This window comes from Cenococcum geophilum (genome assembly GCF_001692895.1).
Source record: "Cenococcum geophilum 1.58 unplaced genomic scaffold K441scaffold_20, whole genome shotgun sequence".
NCBI classification, from domain to species: Eukaryota; Fungi; Ascomycota; class Dothideomycetes; order Gloniales; family Gloniaceae; genus Cenococcum; species Cenococcum geophilum.
In genome coordinates this window covers 567,453-590,421 of record NW_027137578.1, presented here as the reverse complement: position 1 = coordinate 590,421, position 22,969 = coordinate 567,453, and the positions used below count along the sequence as shown (strand labels likewise).

The 22,969-nt window shown below is 43.1% G+C and overlaps 6 protein-coding genes across 6 annotated transcripts; 2 read left to right on the top strand and 4 right to left on the bottom strand.

Annotated features, from left to right (window-relative positions):
- Positions 1-849: 849 nt before the first annotated feature.
- Positions 850-1,867, bottom strand: K441DRAFT_559443 (uncharacterized protein; the record flags this gene model as incomplete). The annotated part of the gene is made up of 3 exons (XM_067643454.1): positions 850-1,206; positions 1,255-1,576; positions 1,632-1,867. Coding segments are annotated over 3 exons (915 nt in total), but the record flags the coding sequence as incomplete, so codon positions are not given.
- Positions 1,868-2,273: 406 nt separating this feature from the next.
- On the top strand, positions 2,274-3,357 carry K441DRAFT_677242 (uncharacterized protein; the record flags this gene model as incomplete). The annotated part of the gene is made up of 4 exons (XM_067651044.1): positions 2,274-2,828; positions 2,882-2,981; positions 3,098-3,213; positions 3,268-3,357. 4 exons carry the CDS (start codon positions 2,274-2,276, stop codon positions 3,355-3,357), a joined length of 861 nt encoding a protein of 286 aa, XP_067504177.1.
- A 946-nt stretch (positions 3,358-4,303) lies between these two features.
- On the bottom strand, positions 4,304-5,183 carry K441DRAFT_108168 (uncharacterized protein). The gene is made up of 2 exons (XM_067639941.1): positions 4,958-5,183; positions 4,304-4,911 (listed from the first exon to the last, which is right to left on the bottom strand). Coding segments are annotated over exons 1-2 (549 nt in total). The 5' UTR covers positions 4,959-5,183; the 3' UTR covers positions 4,304-4,363.
- A 225-nt stretch (positions 5,184-5,408) lies between these two features.
- On the bottom strand, positions 5,409-7,168 carry K441DRAFT_559630 (uncharacterized protein; the record flags this gene model as incomplete). The annotated part of the gene is made up of 4 exons (XM_067643461.1): positions 5,409-5,727; positions 5,783-5,886; positions 5,947-6,992; positions 7,066-7,168. 4 exons carry the CDS (start codon positions 7,166-7,168, stop codon positions 5,409-5,411), a joined length of 1,572 nt encoding a protein of 523 aa, XP_067504175.1.
- Positions 7,169-7,428: 260 nt separating this feature from the next.
- Positions 7,429-9,171, top strand: K441DRAFT_659524 (putative 3-beta hydroxysteroid dehydrogenase/isomerase). Its single transcript, XM_067648552.1, has 3 exons — positions 7,429-7,869; positions 7,921-8,172; positions 8,225-9,171. Exons 1-3 carry the CDS (start codon positions 7,849-7,851, stop codon positions 8,984-8,986), a joined length of 1,035 nt encoding a protein of 344 aa, XP_067504174.1. The 5' UTR covers positions 7,429-7,848; the 3' UTR covers positions 8,987-9,171.
- Positions 9,172-11,202: 2,031 nt separating this feature from the next.
- K441DRAFT_677239 (uncharacterized protein) lies at positions 11,203-12,582 on the bottom strand (the record flags this gene model as incomplete). The annotated part of the gene is made up of 3 exons (XM_067651043.1): positions 11,203-11,468; positions 11,518-11,706; positions 11,769-12,582. 3 exons carry the CDS (start codon positions 12,580-12,582, stop codon positions 11,203-11,205), a joined length of 1,269 nt encoding a protein of 422 aa, XP_067504173.1.
- Between the last annotated feature and the right edge of the window lie 10,387 nt (positions 12,583-22,969).

Here is a 22,969-nt window from a genome sequence, read left to right as displayed (position 1 = left end):
GTCGTACTAGGATTAAACGGGTGGTCGCTATTATATACCGCTTGGGGGAGGTATTAAGTAATTGCTAATCTGTGCGCGCTTACTGATCAGTGTTTGTATTAATTTAATAATATAAGTAAGTTATATCCAGGGGCACGAAATACGTATAGTATTGTATACTCTTTTGGATTAGTAGTGACTGTCAATTCTATTAAGGTAGACTACGTAGTCTATATACTAACGCGCCCTCCCCCCTAATTAGTTATAAGTAAGTGGTTGGTGCACCAAACGCGTAGACACGCGTTTGGTATACTAGGTGCTGTAATTATATATTTATAAAGCAGTATATAAACTAATTTAGCTACTACTACCTCTACTTATTACCTATAAGCTGCCTCTATAGGTATACCTATACCTACGCCTATAGAGCTATATTTTTTATATAGTAGGCAGTAATTACTTATTAGTTTTTAAGCAGACAATTAATATTATATAGCCCTACCCTTTAATAAACTTATAGATATTATTAAAAGTAAAGCTTATATAATTATATAGCTTTAATAGAGGTAAATTAAAAGCTATAGTAGATATAGAGAAAATAGAGTAAATATAAGGTATTAATTTAGATATAGGTATATAATAGTTACTCGCGGATATATATAATATTTTAATGTAAAGAGGAAGGATCTAAGTTTATTTATATAGGCAGTATATATATATTATTTAGAGGGTGTATATATATTAATTAGGGGATATATATATATTATTTAGAGGATATACAACTAGCAGGGCCAAAACTTAAAGGGGTGCCAAGAAGATCTGCAAATATTACAAATATCGCCAATACTCGCCAATACTCGCCAATATTGATTAGTAACAATATTGATCAATATTATTGGCAGTATTGATATTGAAAACCACGCTGTTTGCTGGTTCCTTAAGATACTTCACATCTTCGAACAGAGTATAGAGGGTAGGAATCAAATACTTGATGTTTTGGAGATTTCTCCAGATCATTTGCCGGTTCGCTGGGTCTTTGATCGACTGAAAGAGTTCGCCCTTGTCGAACGGCTTCCTAAGGGCGTCCAAGTCCTCGTTACATGTACCGGGTGCTCGGCCTTGTAGAAAGTCAGCCGATGGTCGGTCCAAACCGCTGTACAACTCCGTTTTGCTTCCAAATAGTGTTGTAAGTACGTCATAGATAGTTTGAAGGTAACATAATATTAACTTGCTTACAATTAGCGGGATATATCGAATGACACTGTCTTAACATACCTCATCGCATTTGTTGATCCACTTATGGCATATCTGAAAGCCACACCAAAGGCCCGGAAACACTGCCAGAGCATCTAGCTTGGCAGCAATTGGCGCATGCTTTAGCAATTGCTTGAGATCGCTTCGTTTGTCCTTGCTCAGACGGTTCCACATACATTTCAGAGCGAATGACGTTCCAGCTGATCGAGTAGTTAGCATCAGCATCGTGTAGTATCTGATCTTCAGGTATATTTCGCCATCTGAGAAGTTCACCGAGTTTAAGTATTCGTCAGATAAAGCCTTTTGTAAGTCCTCACTCCCATCTAGAAAGATATTAATACTGCTTACATATGTTCCAGCGATCGTACTAACCTTTGAGATATAGATCGACGGCCTACCACCTGTCTTCCTGACTTAGGACTGTTTTGCCTGCCTCAGCACGAAGACGGCCGTCAAGGCATTCAATACTAAAGTTTGCATCAAATTTCAGCTCTGGCGGTCCTTTCTTCGGATTTTCTAACAGAGTTTTAGCGTTCACTCCGTTCGATATGCTTATAGCGTCGTCCAATGTCGTTTGATCTATGATGGCTGGAATGTGATTCTTCGGTTCTAGTCGACGGCAACCTCGCTCTTTGAACTTCCCTTCCAGCTCTTCTATTAGTTTACTATCATCGCGTTTTCGATCATGAACATGGACAAAGCGAAGATGCTAAAGTTTGATCTTGGCGGTTCCTCTGAAGAATACGTTCCTATTAGTACTGAGCTTGGACTCGATGTTCTGTACTTCTTGATCCATTTTGCAAAGGATAGATCAATCAAAACTTGATCCATCATCTTGCTTTCTTCTCGGACCTCCTTGATGTTTTCGACAGTAAGAGAGGGGGGGGGGTCGGTTCTAAACCCCCTTAGCTGCCTCCAGACTGGTCCCATTTCTGGGCCCCTTCCAAGAACACACCATAATAACAAAACTTCATGGCAGTTTGGCTTAAGAAGCTCTGGAAATTCAAGTTTTAAGAAGTTAAGTTTTTCGTATTTACACAATGGCCTTTATCCAAGGGAAGCGGGACACCAGATTTCCTGGCAGTGATCTTTTCAATATAAGCAAGGAGTTAGCGCTCCCACGCGATGGTAAGGTGGAAACCACGAAAGTTCTTGAAGTACCTAAACCAAATTACTCGAAATTGAACTTACGCGAGGTCCCTAGACTGAACACATTTGCTAAGTTGAACACGCCGGCTAGATCGAACACGCCTGCTACCCTTCCACCGCCTGAGGCATTTCCGCACATTAATGAAGCATCGCCATTGGTATACTATGAGAAAGCATACGGGATTGAGCTGGGCGGTTCTGTTATAAGAGTTTGTCTGGTCCCGGAAACTGAGGACATGTTTACCATGCGCAGTCTTTCAGGCCCCGATGCAAAGCAGAAGCTAAACTTGCTGCGTCGGTTGAAACACGTTAATATCCTGACACCACTCGTATTGTTCTCTCATGATAACGAGTACTCCATCATTTCCGAAGATGCAGAAGTGTCATTAGAGGAGTTGATAATCGCTCGCCCCAACGAGATCCAATTAGCGGCGATTATAACCCAGGTAGAGTTGTTTGAACTCTTAACTAACATCACGACAGTGCTAACTAAAGTCAGGTTCTTGACTTGTTAGTATACTTTCAGTCAAAGGGACTGGTTCATGGTGGTATCACCCGGTCAAATATCCTTTTGACTAAAAAAGGGGTGGGCAAAGTTGGTACGTCAATCGAGTTGAGTAGAGCTCTCTTACTAACAACGCATCCGCTTCAGCAAATCCAGAAAATTGTATTGATATGGATTTGAAGAATAGTCGAACTGATGTACGAGCATTAGGCGAAGTAATGGAACAGCTAATGGAGAATAAGGCTGGATACCCAACAAACTGGTCAGTTGAAGCAGTTGATTTCTTAACGTTGACAAAAACTAAGTCCGCAGAACAACTATCCACGGTGAGTAATCCTATTAGCAGCTCATTAGGAGATGCGCTAATGATAATGATGCAGCACCAGCTTTTGAAAAAGTCGAGAATTGCAACGCTTGTCCGGTTGGTTTCACTTGCCCAAGTTTCTGCTCGCCGGTTCTGGAATGTATAAGTGACAGGTGAAGGTACAGTACTGCAAGCAGGCTGGGCGAAGACACAGGCTCTGCCGAGCAGTTGGCCCGGTTTTGGGCCCCCCTCCCAACGGGCCTCGTTTTGGGCACCCTACTCTTCCGTGCCCACGTTCGGTCAATTTGCCATATGGATTAACTAAAGACTTGTTTAGATAGTTCCTACGGTTTCGCACGTTCTATGATATGCCTCCGAAGCACTATGCGGATTGGATTGAATCTATTACCCTAATGAATCTCTACCTAACTCGTTGTGTAGAATTGAAAGTTACATGGTTCTCTTTTGCGTCCTCTGCTACAGCTTGCCAGTTTGTACGGAGAATGCAAGCTCCCTCAAGTACCGCTATCCTACATCAACGGTTAGTGAACCAATGTCTATACAACAAGGGCATGAAACTCGTCTTACATGAGTAACGCAATGACTGACCCGGTCCAAAGACCATGGAGGCCCCATCCTAGCAAAAAACAGGCCCCAAGTGAAACAGGCATTGCAATTGCGTAATAGGCAAAGATATTGATGTATCCGCCAACCAATTGTCTGCCGCCCTAAGCCGCGCAGAATACCATTACACATTGTTGCCAAAGAATCAACTAACTGAAGAGCAATGCATATGGGTAGAACCGCTACAGTCAATACAATGACGTCTAGTTCCGATGTGAATAAACCTGGGATGTATGACTTAAACGAGAGAAGTAATGTGAAGTTATGATGCCTGTGGTGAAACCAGCACCGATGGCCACGACCGTAGCTACCCTAGCGGCCGGTATGAGTGACGCACCAATTAGTGTTGCGATACGAGTAGACGCAGCAATGCTAATTGGGAATGGTAGGTGGAACGCTAGGGTACATAAAGTAGAGAGAAGGCTTTGAGCAGCAAGGTGAGTCGTCGAAACAAGAACTCGGCTAGTATCATGACAAGGCCTGGCAATGCAAGTCGGATCATTGGAGCCCAGTTGTAGAAAGCGGCAGATGAGAACCCTCCCCAACACTCAAGGCCATTGACATAGTAAACATAGAGGAAAAGAAGAAGTGGCAGGAGAGTATCTGTGATCGCAACCGCAATTGGTGCTCCAATAAAACCCAACTTGAAGTACTAGAGAGATCAGGTTAAGCGGAGCTTTGCATGAACAAGGGCGGAACAAAGGACTAACCCATACAAGTAGCCAATTCAAAAAGAGGTTGAAAGGAGCGCCGATGAGAAGTACGTAGAGCGAAGCATTGAACAAACCCTGAGCTTGAACATAACGCTTCCCACTTTCGAAAATCGCATAACCTGGTGCTCCCCAAACTATTACTTTGAGGTAGAGCCCCGCAAGAAGAACTGTCTCATCATCTGGAACTATTTTCCTCAAGATTGCTGTCCCATTGAGCCATATGCCGCCGATTGGAATTGTTACCAACATTAAAAAGCAGATCATACGTTGGAGATGCACTCCTACCAGGTGCTTTCGCCCAGCCCCGTATGCTTGTCCGCAAAGTGTATCCAAGCTCGTCGCTAGTCCTTGGTACACTGAATATCCAGTGATTTTTGCGGTCACTAACGGTTGTTAGGTGCCAGTTTCTACGAGAGATTGCCCACGTACTTGACGCTAAGCTAACAGCTGCCAGTTCCACTTCCCCAATATGCCCTACAACAAATATACTGGCGACTGTAAGAGAGTACTGAAGGAGAAATGCCAGTATTAACGGCGCCGAAGTTTGTACTAGTATTCTCGCTTCCTGCTGTACGGTTGACTGCCGGTCCCAAGTGATGGATTCATCCAGCTCAAGGAAAACGAATTCCTGGCTGATTAGCGTAGCCACGCTCGAGCTGAGCCACAGCTAAGAGATCTAATGAGACTGTGACTGAATTTGGGTCATTGGTCCAGCTCCAAGTATCGAACGAACGACAGACGGACGTAAGAGGGAATCTCGAGCGAATAGTTGACTACTCCATAAGACTGACATGCGGTTTTGGAAAAATAATGTGCAGATCGGGAAATGACTTTTCCGACTCGGAGTGCGGCAAAACATTTGTCAACGTCAATCTTCACGTCACAATGTCGTCGCAGCCATCATAATAAGCATCCCAAACGCATCACAGCTTACCATCCATGCGCTCAGATCTTTCATCCTCCCACCAGTTACCTTTCCCTTCCCAAGATCCCTCAAATCCTCGTACCTCAAATAGCTCCTCACTTCCCTTGCTCCCAACATCTTATCATACCCCTGCCTCCACTCTTCTTCTCCGTCAGCTTGCCAAAGCTGTTTGTGCGCCGGTAGTGGGAGGACCGAAAGCCCGACGTGAGATTTGGCTCTTTGCTCCGGCTTGATGTCAAATAGTAGGAAAAGAAGGAAGAGTAGCGTCACCGTCCTGTCCTCTTATCGTCAAAATTGGCTTTAGAAATGGTGGAACAGAAAGAAGCAACCTTCGCTTTGACTCTAGCAACACCCATTCCTTCCAATCCGGTCGCCAGCCTTCCACCTCAGCCGGGCAAAGAAATTGCCGTTGCTCGGCTTTGATCGCAATTTTCTGCAAATATCAATTCATTTTCGCGATCATTCATGCGTTCTCGAGGCTGGGATATCTTACCGTCATCGCATGAACAAGTTCGTGGTCGAATTCGACGGAAAATGAGTCCTGATCGAAGATTCTGAGGAGAATGTACAGGGTGATCGCTTGGAGCATTGAAAGCGTAGTCCAATCATCCGCATCTTCAAGTTTTTTCATGGATTGGTCTATTTCCATCGTTATAGCGCGCCAGATGAACGGGCTTGTTGCGGCTGTCTTGCTGGCATATAGAGAAATGATTGATTTGCAAATTTCCAGTGGAGCAGAAGAAGGGAGGGAGGGACCTTGAGGTGGTAGAAAGACGAGGTGGATGAAAGGAGGTAAGCTGGAAGTTGCGAGAAGTGTGGCGTAGGATTGTATGTTCTGCAAGAGGAAGGTTCGGCCAATTTGGGAGCCGCTCGAGAGGTGAGAGTGAATGAAAGGGCTCCGAGGCGTGAGAAGGGAGGTGGATTGAGATCGATAGTCAAAATCTAGCGGTCGGAGGACCAGATAGGGAGTGTGGAACATGCAGTCTGCCGGTATTGAGAGCGTTGACTCGAGGGTTAGGCCTGGTAAAGGAGCAGACGAGAACCAGTCGTGCGAAAACTCGTTTCCAGCGCCGTTGGAATATAAATTGACACCAACGTCCGAGCCTTCAAGTTCATCTACACCCCCAGCATCAGGCTCCCACCCGAATACGGTGTTCTGATACAAAAGTTCCGCTTCCACGGTCAAGTCTCTCGATTGGTCGACATTTGAGTTGAGCAAAGCCTGACTGTTACGACTCGGAGAGGCGTCCCATAAAATGTCGTTTTGACCTCCTAGTTTCGAAGTCTCGACAAGCATAGCATCAGCAGACCTTCGCTCATTCAGCGGTGGAGATGCAAGCTGCAAGGCCAAGTTCTCACTCCGCCGAGTCAACTCGTACACACAAACCAGACCTTTGTCTACGCAGCGACAACATTGTGGGAATTCCGAATTGCATTTTACCTTTGCTTTTCGACACGCTGCGCATGACTTTCTTACCATTGGAAGATTGTCCCCTATTTTCTTACGGCAATACAGCACGTGGCGGTTACGTGATGGCCCTAGAAGGTTGTCAGCCTTGGAGCAAGACGGAATACCTAACAAAAGTCAGGGGTAAACGAGGAAGAAGCTAACGTTTCGTGAACGCCTTGGAGCAGATCTTGCAGCGGAACGGCTCGGATTCAGTGACATTCTGCTGGCCGGGAATTATAGCGGTTACTTCCGGGGCTGGATCCATTTTGACTTAACATGGGGGCTTTTCGACACTTTGGTTATAGCACCAGGCCGGAACAGTCCGGCCATTGAAGATACTACGACTTTCGGAAAGACTGTCGTACTGTACATGGAGATGCAGCGGAGTGATGTGATGGTAAATCGCGGTGCACAATGCTACGCCATATCCGTGCCAAGGCTGATGATGTATTATGTAATCACCAGCCTTGGCACGGACATGTTCTCTTCCATCATCTCGCCAGAACCGACAAGTATCCAGTCTCAACCGTTTTGAACAAGGTGCTTCTTCTCTTCTTAAATACTTCAACTTAATAGAATGTGGCGTTGCGATGTAGCGAGTAGCTCTAAGGCGCCGATTCAGGGCCTCGTTATCTCCGATCGTCTACGGTGATATTTTGTCTTTTTCCGTGTCGTTTTTCCGCCGACATCCACTTCCGACGGTGAAGTGCCTCACGCATCACTAGTGTACAGTACAATTCGGATTTCATTGTATAGTTCGAGTTAAATTTGCGGAAATTTTTGGTCTTGTTCAAATGTTCTTTCAACTGTATTTAAGATGGCATTCAATCCTCCTTCTAGTTCTATCATTCAATTCATCATTACAGATTCCATTCGTCTTATTCCTACCAAGCTCGTCAATTATTTGGGAATACTACCGTCGATACTTCTTCATCACAATTTATCATGGCAGGAGATCTCATCCTCGTAAGGGCCACTCTCAAGCGGCGTTGAAGAAGGATTGCTCACATCTCGCAGGTCACCGGTGTATCTGGATATATTGGATTTAAGACGCTGATTCTATCTCTTGAAAGTGGATTCAAAGTACGCGCTGTTATCCGGAAAGCTGAACAGGCGAAGAAACTCGAGTCACACGGTCGTGTCGCACCCCACGTCAATAATCTCCAATGGGTCGTCATTCCGGATCTTTCAGAAACAGACTTCTACGATCCTCACCTTAAAGGCGGTGTCACTGGCATTCTTCACGTGGCGTCCCCACTTGCAAAGGAGGTGAACGAACCTCTGTCATCTACCCGATCAAAAACAAGCTAATCTGCCCCAGACCGATGATTACGACCGCGATATCATCTCACCTGCCATAAAAATAACCATCGCGGTCCTCAACGCCGCCCACCGCACTCCCTCAGTCAAACGGGTAGTGATTACTTCCTCGGCTGTCACCCTCGTCTCCTTTGCCTGGATGTTCGGTCCTGCGCCTCCCAGCCCAGACCTCACACTCTTCACCGCAGCCGACATCAGCTCCGTACCTGCAGAAGCATCCTCGGCAATGGAAGCTTATTTTGCATCCAAAACTCTCTCGCGCATGGCTACAAAGGAATTTATGGAGAAGGAGAAGCCGAGCTTTGAATTCGTGAACCTGCTGCCCACAATGGTTTTTGGGCCGGATGAACTGGCTACTAATGTTCAGGAATTGATGACAAACGCTTCCGGACTCGTGCTGCGAGCACTCATGGACGTCAAATTGCCTCCGATGATTGGTGCAACAGTACATGTGGACGATGTGGCGAGGGCGCACATCGACGGCTTGAAATCCTCTGTCCCGGGGAACAGAGACTATATTTTGAGCTCGGATGTTCCGGAGGGCATCTGCTGGGATGACGCGGAAAGGGCTGTAAAGAGCCACTTTCCGGAAGCCGTGGAGAAAGGGATCTTGAAGTTGGAAGGCAGCATGCCTTTGAAACCTTGGAGATTGGATACTAAGGAGACGGAAGACGCGTTTGGCTGGAAGCCTATATCCTATGAGGAGACGGTGAAGGAGCTAGTTGAGCAGTACTTAGGGCTTGTCGAAGCGGAGAAAAAGTGACCATGGCCTATTTCTTTTCTTCCTAGCCAACTGTGCGTCGAGTTCTTTGTATGTTAGAATTATCAATGTACCCCAGTATGGATTTCCTCCTCGACTTGAGGAGTCTCGAGTCCATCTTCTTGAGAAGGGGTAGCTTCGTTGTCAGAACATTCTTGTCCAACAACTACTGCCCTTGGCTCCATCGGACTTTACCCCTGAAGTTGGTTTGGTATCAAAGATATCCAATCTGAGCTTCGGATGTTCAATTTCTGATATTTCCAATAATGTAAGAAGCTCTCCGGGATCCGTGATGGGGTACTCTCGATCAGCTCGTTGCTAATGACCCGCTCTAAGGGCCTTATGAGCTAACCGTTGAAGCTGCATGATGCAACGCTGGTTTGTCGAGAGTGCCTTGGAGGATGATGTTTTCCCATGCGGGGATCTCGAAAATAGAGAGAATTCCCCAGCGCAAACAACTTGGAAGTACTCCATGTGCCCATGTTCGCCATCCAGTAGAGACCTGGCAGAGGGGCATCGCGCATCACGGATCAGCGGAGTTGTTGCGTACTGCGACGCTTTAGGGGAGACGACGAGACGAGATCTTTCTTCCAGCCTGCCCAGATACTACTCCAAGGCCTGGGCTAGCTAGCTATGGGCCGTATGAAGGGAATAGAAGAAGGCGGTTTAAATTGCAAAGCCCAATTTTATTGTGGCTGTGAACTAAGGAATGTGACCGTGTCGCCGCGCGCCGGGTGTGATCCTGCGGTTAGGCAGCTGTACTAATCAGCGCTCGAGAACGCCGCAAAGGCTGGGATGGATTGGCTGTGAATGGCCAGCAATTTGACGGTTGGCGTGGTTGCCTTGCGGAATGCGGAATTTTTTTCAGCATTTAAACCTCCTTCGGAACGCAAATACTGAGTACTTTCCGGAAATCCATTTCATTATGTGGTACACTCTATTTCACCCGGGAAAAGTGAAATTGGCCGTACCAGTGACTTGAGTTCCGGCTACCACGTACCGTCCGGAGATGGGTCCATTGAACACTGCGCCGCTGGACGAAGCAGCTCTACGATTGCTTACTTCAGGCGAGGATGCTTCCGATGTATCAACATCCGAATCGCGACTCTCATACTCTACAATCCATCTCTGTAGTACGCCTCGAACATGGCCATAGCCTGCATCTGCTCTGATCTATTTTTCCAATTTTTGGATGGACGAGGTGATATGGTGGCGTTGTAGGGCGGTAATGCTGTTGCGACGTCAAATCTGCACTCCACGCGGTCCGCAGAAAACAGAGAGTCAGCAGCGAGCCTTTTGTAATATGTTAATGATATGCCTATCCGGGTGTTTACGAGTAGCTACAGAACCGAACCTTGATACAACTGATGAATGTTATCAACGCGTGCAGTCTCCAGGTCAGTGCGAAGTCAAAGTACCTCGGATTCGTTCCAGCACGGCGGGTGTTCCATCACGGAGGGGGGGAGGTTAATCTCACTAATTCTGACCTGAAAATAGTGGAATGATCCTGAGTGGCTGATCTTCTTCCTCTTGGTAATTCTGGCAGATCTCGCAAGGAATGTGCTTTGAGGCCTTGATCCGAGAGAAGCTGGCCCACTTGTCCTTCAACCATGATCGCTTTTGCTCCCTCCGTTTGCACTCACCACAGATCTCTAATACCATCTTTGGGTTCCGTTCATCGATGGTGTGGGTTATTTGAACGTATCCACCTTGGTTAGGCCGCAACTGGTACAGGACGGGACAGGGTTGGGAATATACTCCGCCGTGGTTTGTGCAGCAAGAAGGGCAGTGGTTTTCAGCAGCCGTACACATCTTGTCTTGATTGCGGTGTTTCGTTATGCGGAGGCGACAAGAACGTAATTCCGAGTCGGGAGGGTCCTGCGTTCAGGAAGAGCCACAGCACACAGAATCTCTATGTGTGTCCGGAGGTTTGGGTTGAGGTACTGTTGCATAGTGTTGACACGACCTTGGGGTGTGTCGCAGGCGGACGTCTCTTGGGAAAATACAGCAAAATCACCCATAGAGAAATTGCGATTTGAGCAGTTGAACGTAGTATCGTGTTCAATCTGCCAACTTCTTCTCTAGAGACAAATCAAGTTTCGAATCTGACACGTGAATTTTGCTATGGGATAACCAGCCTTTTGCGAAGTGTTTCTGCATACGGAAATTGAAATAAGATTTCAATAGTCGAGCCTTTCGGCCTCCAGTAATTCATGTGCCTAGGACACTCCGTAATTACTTGCATTTTGCAACGTCTCTTCATAGCAATATTCGATTTGTTTTAAAGCTCTCTGCTGTTCATCTCTTTCCTCTTCCATCATCTCAATCATCCTTGTCTTTGGAGATGGTGGCAGGGTCTTCTGAATTGTGATACCAGTATTGGCATCCTGCATATCCTTTTGGTGGGGTTCTTCGTCATCTCCTTGCTCCAGCATACCTGAGGTATCGGAATCAGATTGAGCTGCATCGAATCGATCGCCCGTCACTTCTATGGTCAGCTACTGTTTTGTAAATTCTCACTTAAGAATTCTTACAATGCAACTGATTCAGGAATTTCGTAAGGCCAAAGATTTCACTCGGTGGTTTGGCTGCATCATCACGCGTGGCACGCTCGATTTGTCTTTCGCGTTGTGCATAGGCGTGGACGTCGTGCATCATGTCGGTAAATTGCCTATGCTCGGGAACATGTTCTGACGTTGTCCTATAGCATTCAAGGGTACGATCTGACACAAGGGTACCTGCTAATCATTAGGATGAGAATCTGAGAGCCAGGACCGCTTCTTACCCCAGCAATTGTCTTTGAAGGCCTCGAGAATCTTAGGCTCCAAGCGATATCGAGGTTTAAGGGACAACAGGGTCATCATAATTACAGGACGAGTGTTAATATGGAGAAAACAGCCAGCAGAAATCCTCTCTGCGATCTTAACTTCTTCATCAGTAGGTTCTGTTGGTGTATTCGTAAATGTCTTGCGGAGCTGAAGAACACGGAGACAGAGACCGCGTCTCTCCGAATCTTCGGCAAATGGAGGATACAACTCATACAAACCATACTCAATTAACTTGTCCAGCGTAGTAGTTATGATCGTGTCACTGGATAGCCTGCCCTGTGACAGATATTCGCCGTAGTAGTAATCGTGTCCCAATTTGCCCGTACTTTCAATGTTGTACGCTTGAAGTAAAGCGACAGCAGGCAGGAATGTTCCTCGAGGGACTTTTCGAGTATCCAGAATTGAGATGTATATTGACTCTGGTGTGGAAGCTGGCCGATCAGTTGCCTCTCGACGGATAGCGTGCTGGGCCGCAAAGAGAAACGAGTTCGTCCATGACGTCAAGTTATCGTCCGTACGATTCTGCCATAACAAATGACTTTTGAGCATCTCGACAGCCTCTTTCCAGTATCGACCTAAGATATCACTCTGATCTAAGTGATTTTTCACCGCAGCCGATGCGATAAAAGTCCTGGTGGTGGTGCCGCTGGATCGAGGTGAAGAGGTGCGGAATAAGTAATGGGGAATGCAATCAAAATATTCTGAAAGACCCCCTAGCCTACCACAAGGCATGAAAACGGTCGCGTCCAAGTGCTCACTATCTTGTGCCATTGTTGCTGCAAGGTGGTGTTACGCAGACTCTCACTGTACACTTGGTAAGTGCTATCGAGCTTTCACCGGAGACGATTGCCCCACATCATATCACGCAGGTCTTCGCCTCAAGTTAGACCGGTTCAGCCACATCGAAGATGCCCAGCAACATTTCGAGTACGAGCCACATCCTACGCCGAGAGTACCCGAGCCTAGAATACGCCGCTAGTTTACATAAGGCTGCATCCGGGCTTGTCGCGCTAGCCGGGTAAGTTCGTCGTCTGATTGGAGGTACCGTCCTTTGTGGCGAAACATCCCGCGTAGCCTTATGCACCACAGATGGAAGGCTGTCGACATCGTAGTGACACTAAAGGACTTCGGCGAGATGCTTTTCAAAGCTTCAAATCCTGGCAGACGACAATCGTGGCGTTGTGGGGAAGCAGGCCGATGGCGACATGGAAGTTGACGAGCCGCAAGTCCGGCAACAACATGGGCAGAAGAAGGTAATTTTTGGGAGAAAAGAGACTCCCGGATTCAGTAGTAGCTAAAGATTGAGACACACTACAAATTGGATGAATGATAGGATTTTTACCAACTTGACGTGTCTGCGAAGTCTAAGTACCCATGGTCATGGCCCTTCATTCAGGGAGGCCCTTCACTCAGGGATGGAGGTTACCATTTCAGATATTAAACTGCACTATCCAGGGATACCTGTTTTCCAGTTGAAAAGAACCAATCATCTGTGACACCAACACGAACTCTTTAGCTCGAGACTGGGACCTTCGGAAACTTCATCGCCCGGAAGGCAGTGGCTGGTAGAAATTAAGCTTATGACAGCGCTAGAGCGAGCGGAACTGTGCAAATCCGCGCCTATTACACCAGTGAAGAACAACCAACACGATTGAGTTATAAACCAATTAGGTTGCGGCTCCATATCATTGCGTCATTTAAAGTTTTGTGGCTGAAGGTTCCAAATGCTCGGATACCGGGGACCCTTGTCACCCGGCGATAAATTTAGCGCAGACATATTAGGGTCCCAAAACTGGCCTCCCCCCAAGAAGTATACAGAAGCGCCTAATGTCCTGGAATTGGGTCTTTGGGGGGGAGGGGGGGCCCGGAATTGGATCCCTCAAGAAACGAACATAATAGATGGCACCTCTATTCTTAGATTCTAGGAATTCGTGTTTTTCGTTATCCCTAGCTCAATCGATTTGGCACATATCGTTATACACTTTTGCTTTTACCTTTGGGAACAAGATCCTTAATTAATAACACTTTTGCATCATGCCCCCAAGAACTCTTAGAAAGAAGCCCAGATCCCAAGCAGGTATCCCTAAGGAGAGATGGCGCCCCAGTGAAGATGCCAAACTCTTGGAACTTGTTAAAACTGACATAACATAGAAAGAGATCGGTGCTGAAGTAGGACGGAGTGAACAAGCATGCACAAAGCGCTATTATAGTACTCTTATCACAAAGTCTGTGGATGACTTGACGAGAACGAGGATAGTGCGATTATACAAACATGCGGAACGTTGATCCCCCAACGTAAATTTTGACCCGAGTTTATAAGTAATAAGCCAATCAATTTTAGAGCTTTATTATATAGACTTTAATTAATATATATAGAGATAAGGTTTTCTAGGGGGAGACCCCCTAGGACCCCCCTATATAGAGCTTTTGCTTAATTTAGAAGTAGTAATAAGATTAAGGCGCCTTAGTCACTGCTAGGTAAGGATCTACTATAGTAACTAAGGCGCCCTACTTAAGCTGGGCTTAAGGATTATATTGGTCACGAATTGTAAGGGGATCTTGTAGACAGGGGGCTATAAGGACACGATTGTGGAACAGGATAGATTGGTGAGAGAGACGAATCCTTAAGGAGGTAAGGCCTCTGGGATCGTGGAGACTATATACTACGGGCACGTGCCTCCGGCACGTGACCGGCGACCATCCAAGGGGCGTCCGGGGGTTGTCCTGAGGGCAACCCGAGGTATCCGCAATAATATCCCTTATATTACCCCCCCCCTTCTTACGGTCGGCCCCCGATTGCCATTACCTTGCGGTAGGGAGATTATAAGGGCTCGTCCTAGAAGAGGTTCGGAGGGATATTAGAGAGGTGTCGGCATGCCGCTATATATCATCTATCTATCTAACCCCTGCTTTAAACTCCTAAAAAACCTTAATAAGGAAAAAATATAACTAGAGAAAAGACGTAAGGATTACTAGGAGACCTATTGGAAGCCTACTAGAAGCATACTAGTAACTACCTAGGCTAACATAGGGATTTTTATGCAACTTTACTTCTAAGCCTTTATACCAGTCTATAATTAATCACGAGTATTATAGGTAATTTAGTGTTCTAGTATAGTTCCGTAGAACCTTTTAGTATAGGATTTAATATACAGAGCCTTAGCTTGCCGTCGTCTTTAACTGCTGAGATATAGTCTATAATTCTTTCTTATAATCCTTTTTTTATAATCCTCTGCGTTACTAACGTATTGCTCCCACATTTGCCCTTAGGCTATTAGATGCGGTTAAGGTATTAATTAGTTAGTTAAAGAGACTTATCTCTTAAGATTTGGTATATATACTTTTAAATCTGGTGGTCCTGTGCTATATATTTGGCGTAGCTTTACTGCCTAGCAAACAGGGACATTTCGCGATAGCAATTGTAGCTATTATACGATTATTAAGAACGTCTATAACGTTGTTCTTTAATACTATAGTATCATTTTAGGTCTAATTTAACCTATATACGTCTTTAATTTAACGTCTTAATTGCCTTCCCCCGGCCGCGTAGTTAGTTTTTGTAAGGAAGTAATAGTTAAATAACTTATACGCGTGTTTCCTTTTTTCTAAATAACGCTATTATAACGGAGTTATATTGGCAAGGTTGCGGCTATTTACTAGAAGGGTATTAGACGGTAAAGTATAAGGACACCTTTGCTTATTAAGCTGCTCCTTTTCCTTAATACCTTACTTTCCCATTATTAACCTTCGTCTAATTTTAGACGTATCTTTAATATATTATTAAGATTTTCTTCTTTTCCATTAATAATTTAATATGCCTCTTTGTTCTCCTGCTAACTATTCTTTTAAGTAGATTCTATAGTGTATCCTAGTCTTACCTTTGCATATAGAACCCTAACCTCCGCTAACTCGCAACTGGTACTGGTCCTACCTAAATAATTTTGCCTATATGTCTTTAAAAGACCAGAAATCTAATAATAGGATTCTGGAGGCTTGTAATAAGACGCACTGCGTTAGATCTAATACCTTTAGTCCTTATAATTAATGTATGCGTACTAAGAGCGGCAGTTACGTTAAGGTGAGCTTTTCTATCTTTAATAGATTTCTATTACTGACTTTAAGCTTTAATAGCCTGGGCCTAAGTAGCGATGTTCCTTTAATGTCCTTAACTACTATATTGCCTGGGCTCTCTCTTATTCTAGCGTAAATGCTAAATAACTTAGCCGAATTTAAGACTATGCTACGGCCATCTATACTGCCTATAATTCTTAGTAAGCTAGCCAGTAACGCCTAATGCGAGAGTAAGGTTGGTATACTAAGGATAGGGTAAGGGATAGGGGTAATGAGAAGAAGGTTGCCATCTATTATAGGAAGGAGTTTGTGCATACGCGTTAAGTTTCAAAAGAGCATAATATAATAAGGTATTAGGTAGGTTACCCTTTAGGTACCTAGCGGATAGGTAACTAATAGTTGCCATAGCAAGGTCTCAGTAGTTCTAGACTATGCTAGCCAGCTAACGTCTCTGTTTATTCTAGGCTTAAGCGTATCTTTATTAACTATAAGCTTACGCCGTAAGAGCTTCGTTAGTATTAGTTTAGACCTAATATTGGTGTTAAGCGTTTAAGAGTCTCTACTCTAGCTACACCTTATCGTCCTGCCCCTATTTTTATGCCTACTTATACGCCTACTAAGGCATCTAGATCCCATTCTTGTTAGCCATCACTTAGTAGCCCGATGGATACTAATCCTACTCCTAATAATAATAAGGCGTAGTAGCTTTTCAGATTAGGCATTTATAGTTTGGACTTTTAGGATTCGTTCTTATATATAGTAGTAATTAAGGACCTTAATTAGGTGCTTGGGAAGGCCTTATAAGGCTTTTGGAAAGGGCTTAGAAGCCCTAGGAATAATATTCCTAGTATAGATTAATAAATGGGAATGTAATTCTAGCAAAATGCCCTATTAACTCTATGCTATATACGTAAAAAGGCTAAGGACCCGTCCTGCCTTGGGCCGTAGCCCTATCCCTATGGTTTCCGGAGCCTATCCGTTCCATATCCGATTTAACCTATTTACTCTTTTCGCAAGCTTTCTTCCTAGGTTGCGATAATACCGTAGTATTAGAGCGCTTTCTGCGACTTATAGATTGTGGACCTTAGTCCTAATATTCTTTTAGAATATCTTTGTAATAATTAAAGTAATCCTCTGGTTCCTATATAGAGTCCTTAGTGGGCTAGCCTAGCCATTTAACTTTAAATTAAAGCTTATTCTTAATAGACTTATGGCGTAGTATAGCTTTAACCTTATACCGCTCGCCTACTACCTTAGGGTGTTTAATTGGGCCTAGACGGAAGTTCTTTTCTAGTAGTAGTCTATGCTATAGCTCTAGTAGGTTTATGTAAAACACTAGATATATACGGGCTATAGATAGGGGTAGCTAGAGACAATAGGCTAGCTTACTAATTTATTCCTTAACTTAGAAGGGACCTAGGTATCTTATATTAAGCTTCTTTAATAGTTAATGGGTCTTAATATTCGTTAAACGTAATAGAACCTTATTGCCTATTCTAAAATGCTTATCCTAGTGCTTGCGGTTATACTAAAGTCTCTATTGCTCTTGGGCATTTTATAGGCTCTGCTTCGTATACTTCTATTACTTTTCCTATTCCTAGAGGTATCCTTATACTCTCTAGTAGATGTCCTTAGACTTCCTAGTAGGATCCCATAACTAATTATACGGCCTTAGCTAGTAATTGTCGGGTATACTATTAAACCTAAATAGTCGAACGCTATAGGTAATCTAGATTGGTGCATACTTATATAATGCATATTACTTTAAATTATAAGCGTACTCCGCGTACGGAAGTAGCTCGCACCAGTTATCTTACTAGTAGTTTAAATACATCTGTAGGTAAGACTCCAGTTCCTGGTTCTAGTGTTCCGTTTACCTATCCGTCTATAGGTGGAAAGCCGTACTATACCAGTGGTCTATCTTTAAATGGAAGCATAGGTCTGACTAGTATTGGCTTATAAAGACGCTACCCCTATTAGTAATAATGGAGTATAGCTAATCTACTTTAAGAAAGTATTTTTCCTTAATTAGGTTGGTGAGCTCTTATGCGTTAATCGTCTTATTAATAGGAAGGTATTAGACGTACTTTAAAAACCTATTAATAAGTACGAGAACCGAATTATATATTCGTCCTTAGCTATCTTTAGATGGCGGGAGATCCGTAATAAAGTCTATGGCGTAATATTACTATAGCTTACTAGCGGGGGGAACTGATTTAAGTAGACCCTATAGCTTGTGCCTGCGGATCTTATATACTTAATACTTCTTATAATGGCTAATATACTCCTTTACTTCCTAATTAAGCCTTAGCTAATAGTATTTGCGTTAAAGTAATTCTACTGTCTTTATTTGACCATAGTGGCCGCCTAGAGGATCATTATAATTCTTTATAAGAATCTTCTGTCGTAGATTTACTTCTTATGGTACCTAAACCTTGCCACCTTTATATAGTAGGCCCATCGGGTCTAGTTCCTAATGGTGGCGCCTAGTAGCTTCCTTTTTGTTACGTTTCCAGTTTACTTCCGTATTAAGGATAGTATAGAAAGCATCCCTCCGTTATACCTCACAGATGAGATCCGTTAACCTTTTGGATGGTTCCTAGGTAAAAGCTGTTTTATCCTATACTGCTTTAAGTATAAAACTAGATGGTACTATAGATCTTACAACTCTTTAATGCGTATACGTTAGGAAGGCCGCTATAAGGTTAAAGTCCTTTAGTTATTATAGGGCTCCGAGTTCCGATTGCTCTATAGCTTTGCTATTAGCTTAAGGGGATAGCTTAGTAATTAGGGATAGTATATTACTAGGTTCCAAGAATGTATTAGGGACGTCCTGTCTAGGTATATTTGGACCCTTATTAGTAACGGACCGGGTACTAGCCGGAACGTTAGTGGAAACCAATAGGGTTTATACCGCCTAAGACTTAGTGTATAGAGCTGTGGGTGCTTAAGTATCCTACACCTGGAGCTTATTCTATAATATAGGGAGTAAGATATCTATTATCTGTTTTCCTTCTCCTGTTTTAAAGCCTTTAGTATAATCTAGCCGTCGTGACGGTCTATTAGCAGGGTTGTTTTCCCCTAGCTTATATTTAATCTCAAAATTAAATCGCGTAAGCTCTTCTACCTATCTGGCTTATTAAGGTGTAAGCTTCTTTATAGTTATAAAGTAGCGTAGATTATAGTGATCTGAGAGTATATAAGTGGTATAGCTCGCGTGCTTAAGGCAGTGTCGCCACTATTTAAAGCAGTTAACTATAGCTAGCAGTTCCTTATCGTGGGTATAATACCTAACTTTAGGTCCCTGGAATTTTCTGTTATAAAATACTACTGGTCTCTAATAGAGCTGGGTAGTGTTTAGATACCTGTTGGGTTATAATAGGATACCGGCGAGGGCAAAATTCGATATATTAGTGATTATTATTAATAGCTAATCTAGGTTAAAATGCCGCAGCAATAGAGCTTCTATAAACTTTATATAAAGTTCCTAAAAGGCCTTCTAGACCTTTCTAGGCCATAACTATAGCTTATACCATTTAGTTAGTTCCTTCTTAGTTTTCTTCCTTACCGCCTTTAAGCTTTTTGCTTCTTAGGTTAAGTCTTAGGAAGCTTTTATAATATAGTCGGATAGGTATTAGGCGACGTCTGAGTAGTTATAGATAAAGCGCCTATAGAAATTAGTAAAGCCTAGGAACACTTAAATATCCTAGTAGCTCTTTAGCTCTAGCTACTCCTAAATTATCTATACCTATATTGGGTCCATAACTACACCTATAGGCGTTACAATATAACCTAGGAACTTAACCTACTTAGTATTAAAGATATACTTTAACGCCTTGGCGTAGAGGCCCTAATTATCTAAACGTTCCAGTACTTCGCGGACGTGTTACTCGTATTAATCCTCGTCTTTTAAGTAGATTAAGATGTTATCTAAATAGACAACATATATACGGTTAACTAGTCCCCCTAAGGCTCTATAAATATATAATTGGAATGTTATAGGCGCATTAGCTAGCCTAAAAGGTATTACTAGATACTTAAAGTGGCCGTATTAGGTCTTAAAAGCGGTCTTTTACTTATCCCCTTCTTTAATATAAAGCTTATAGTAGGCGTCTTATAGATCTAGCTTTGTAAAGATCTTCGCCCTAGATAGTTAATCCAGTATTTTACTAACTAGTAGTAGCAGGTAACGGTTCTTAATTATAATCTTATTAAGACCGCGATAGTCTATATATAGCCTTATAGTTCTATCTAGTTTTAGAATAAAGAGGATTAGTACGCCTAACGGTGACTTATTAGGCCAGATCCACCCCTTTTCCAGTAACCCATTAAGGTACTCCTATAGGATCTTAAGCTCTTTACGCGAGAGATTATAAATAGGGAGGTTTGGCGGTTATTTACCTTCTTCCAAATTAATTGCATAATCGTACTTCAAGTTTTACGGTAGGGCTTTAGCTCTCCTGCCTAAAAATACCCTTAGTAAGTCCCTTAGGCCTATTGGAATATTTAATAAATCGGGGTCGCGTTCATTCTCTATATTATTATTAGGTAGATTCCGGAGCTCCCTTAGGATACTCATAGGCAGCGTTATGCGCTATAGTAGTTGCTTGTATATGGTTACCACCGTACATTAAACCGTTTCATACGGTAGCCAGTAGAGGGCAGGGAACTCCTTAACGCAGCGTTTAAGGTGCTGTAGTATACTTTCTATATATTACTTAAGCTAGAGTAACCTGTAGCGGTTAAAGTATCTTATAAGATCCTTAAGATCGCCGCCTCCCTATAATATCTCCGCGACCTATCCGGCAGTTCCCCGTAAAGTCTCCATTATAAAGGGGTTATCACCTATACTAGGCTCTATACCTATCTTGCTATTAAATAGGGGTTAAATCCGATACTTCTTTGGGTATAGAGCGTATACTATTTTACCTAGGGCTACATTCTCTAGAATATCCTTTAGGCTTATTAGTAATATACGCCCTTCCAAATCTTTATTATTCCACTATTTAAAGGCTCTAGTCTTAAAGCGTATCTTAAAATCTGCTTCTATAAGCTAAGGGTATCTAAAAATAAGGTTATAACCTATAAAGTTAGCCGCCTAAAAGGGTTACGGGCCGACTACCTTAGTGCGGTTATATATATCGGCTACTAACACTATAAGCTTATAGGCACTGTATAGTTTAATCTAATGCTTATCTAGGAAGCCTATAATAGGTTTCCGCTACCTTTATAATAGGATAAGTTTATACTCTTTTACCAAATTATATCGTATAAGATTAATTTCGGCGCCGCTGTTATATAGTACTTGGAACTATTATACCTTACCTATAGGGAGTGTTATTTCCAGCTTAATAGCAATACGGAGAGTCTCTCCTTCCGTATCTTACCCTAGTTATAGCCGAAAGAGGTCCGCGACTAGGGCTTTTCTTTTTTTAGATTATTAGTGCGGTTATCGCCCTGCTTATTTTTCTAATAGGATTTACCTTTAGAGTTTTCTCTTAACTTCTTAGAGTGTTCCCGTAAAGGTGCTAGATAGGTATTAGGTTAACCCTAGGAGTCTTTCCCATTATTTAAGGTTCCTAACTTTAACCCTTCTAAAGTTTTCTTTAAGAACGGCTTCTTTAAAGGTTAAGTCTGCCCTATATTACTACTAGAGTGTCCGCGCTTCTAGTAACCCCTTAGCTTCCTACTAGAAGAGGTCTAGTTCTTTACTGTATCTTTAGCGTTTAAAACTGCTCGATTAAAATCCGTATATATAATAATCCGCGATAGGGCTCACACGCGCTTTATTTCGTTATAAATTGCTAGCTTAATTCTAGCCTAAATAAACCCGATCTTCTCCTTCTTATAGATACTATTATCCTTATTTTTAAAGGGCTTTAGATTTATCTACTAAGCACGAGTTTCTATAAAGTTTATAAACTAGCGGAAGTTATAGCGGTCTAGCTGTATCCCATTCAGAATAGCTCTGTATTATTATATTGTATAATATATAGATCTTAAGTCCATTTCTTTAGGAAGGTTTATAGCTATGGCCATATAGTAATTTACTCTTTATTAAGCTAATTAAGTGCGATTTAGTTTAGCAATTAGTCTTTAATCTTGCTAATAATCCAGTGTATACGCTCTTTAGTATTATCTCGTATTATTAGCATCTTAAAGAAGTTATCTACCTTACAAACCTAATCGTCTAACTACTAGGCGTTAGGTTTATAGCGGAGTTCTAAACTACCGGAGGCCTTAGCCAGTCGGTCTATGTCCTTTTTTCATTTATAGCGTAGATAACTCTCCGAGTCTTCTATACTTTTTTAGGTAAATACTAGGTAGCTCCCGGGAAGCCCTTAGCCTTAACTAGGTTATAAAAGAATTTATCTAGCTTAGATTAGACCCTACTAGATCTAGATTTGCCCTTAGAGGGTTCTAATATATTTATTAGTAACTTCCTCCCGTATAGCTTCCGAGAGCCTTACGATAGCTTCCTAATATCTATCTTAAAGGAGATTAGTGTGGGGCTCTTAACCTTCCAAACTCGGGCCTAGGGAGGCTCCTACTATAGAGGTAGTATTAGTACTAGTAGCTAGTATAGGCTTCCTAACGGGGCTTAGGTCTTAAGTTAGTAATTGGCTTAGATTACCTAAAGGGGTAGGCCCGCTTAGCTTGTAAGTAGTCTATATACCGCCACTATACCAATTATAGGCCGGTGGTCTTCTAGGAGGGTTCCGGTTAGTTCCCTAGTCAGATATATTAGTATATTCCTCTAGCATTTCTAGCTTAGGGGAAGATCTTAGAGTTGCCTCTAGCGCTTAATCTTCTAATTAGCCTAGGTGGGGCCGGAGGGGTTCTAGCTACTTTTTAGCGATATTATAACCGTCGTAGAGGGTGTCTATATTTTCCTTAGCGTTGCCGGTAACTATAGGTATACGAGAGTCTTTAAGCTTTTAGAGTATCTAGGTATTAGGGCTCGTTTAGCCGTCTTGCCTAAAGGGTTGTATTATCGCAATCTCTTGCTATTAGAGGGACCTTTCTGCCTTTACGCGACGGCTTTCTATAAGGTATCCGTGGAGTTTCCGTTTAGGTTATTGCGAGA

Bases quoted from the DNA above. Each gene is read 5' to 3' on its own strand.
- K441DRAFT_659524 (XM_067648552.1), top strand. From the start codon at position 7,849: ATGGCAGGAGATCTCATCCTC. The intron at 7,870-7,920 runs GTAAGGGCCACT...CACATCTCGCAG, and splicing joins TGGCAGGAGATCTCATCCTC to GTCACCGGTGTATCTGGATA. The intron at 8,173-8,224 runs GTGAACGAACCT...AATCTGCCCCAG, and splicing joins CGTCCCCACTTGCAAAGGAG to ACCGATGATTACGACCGCGA.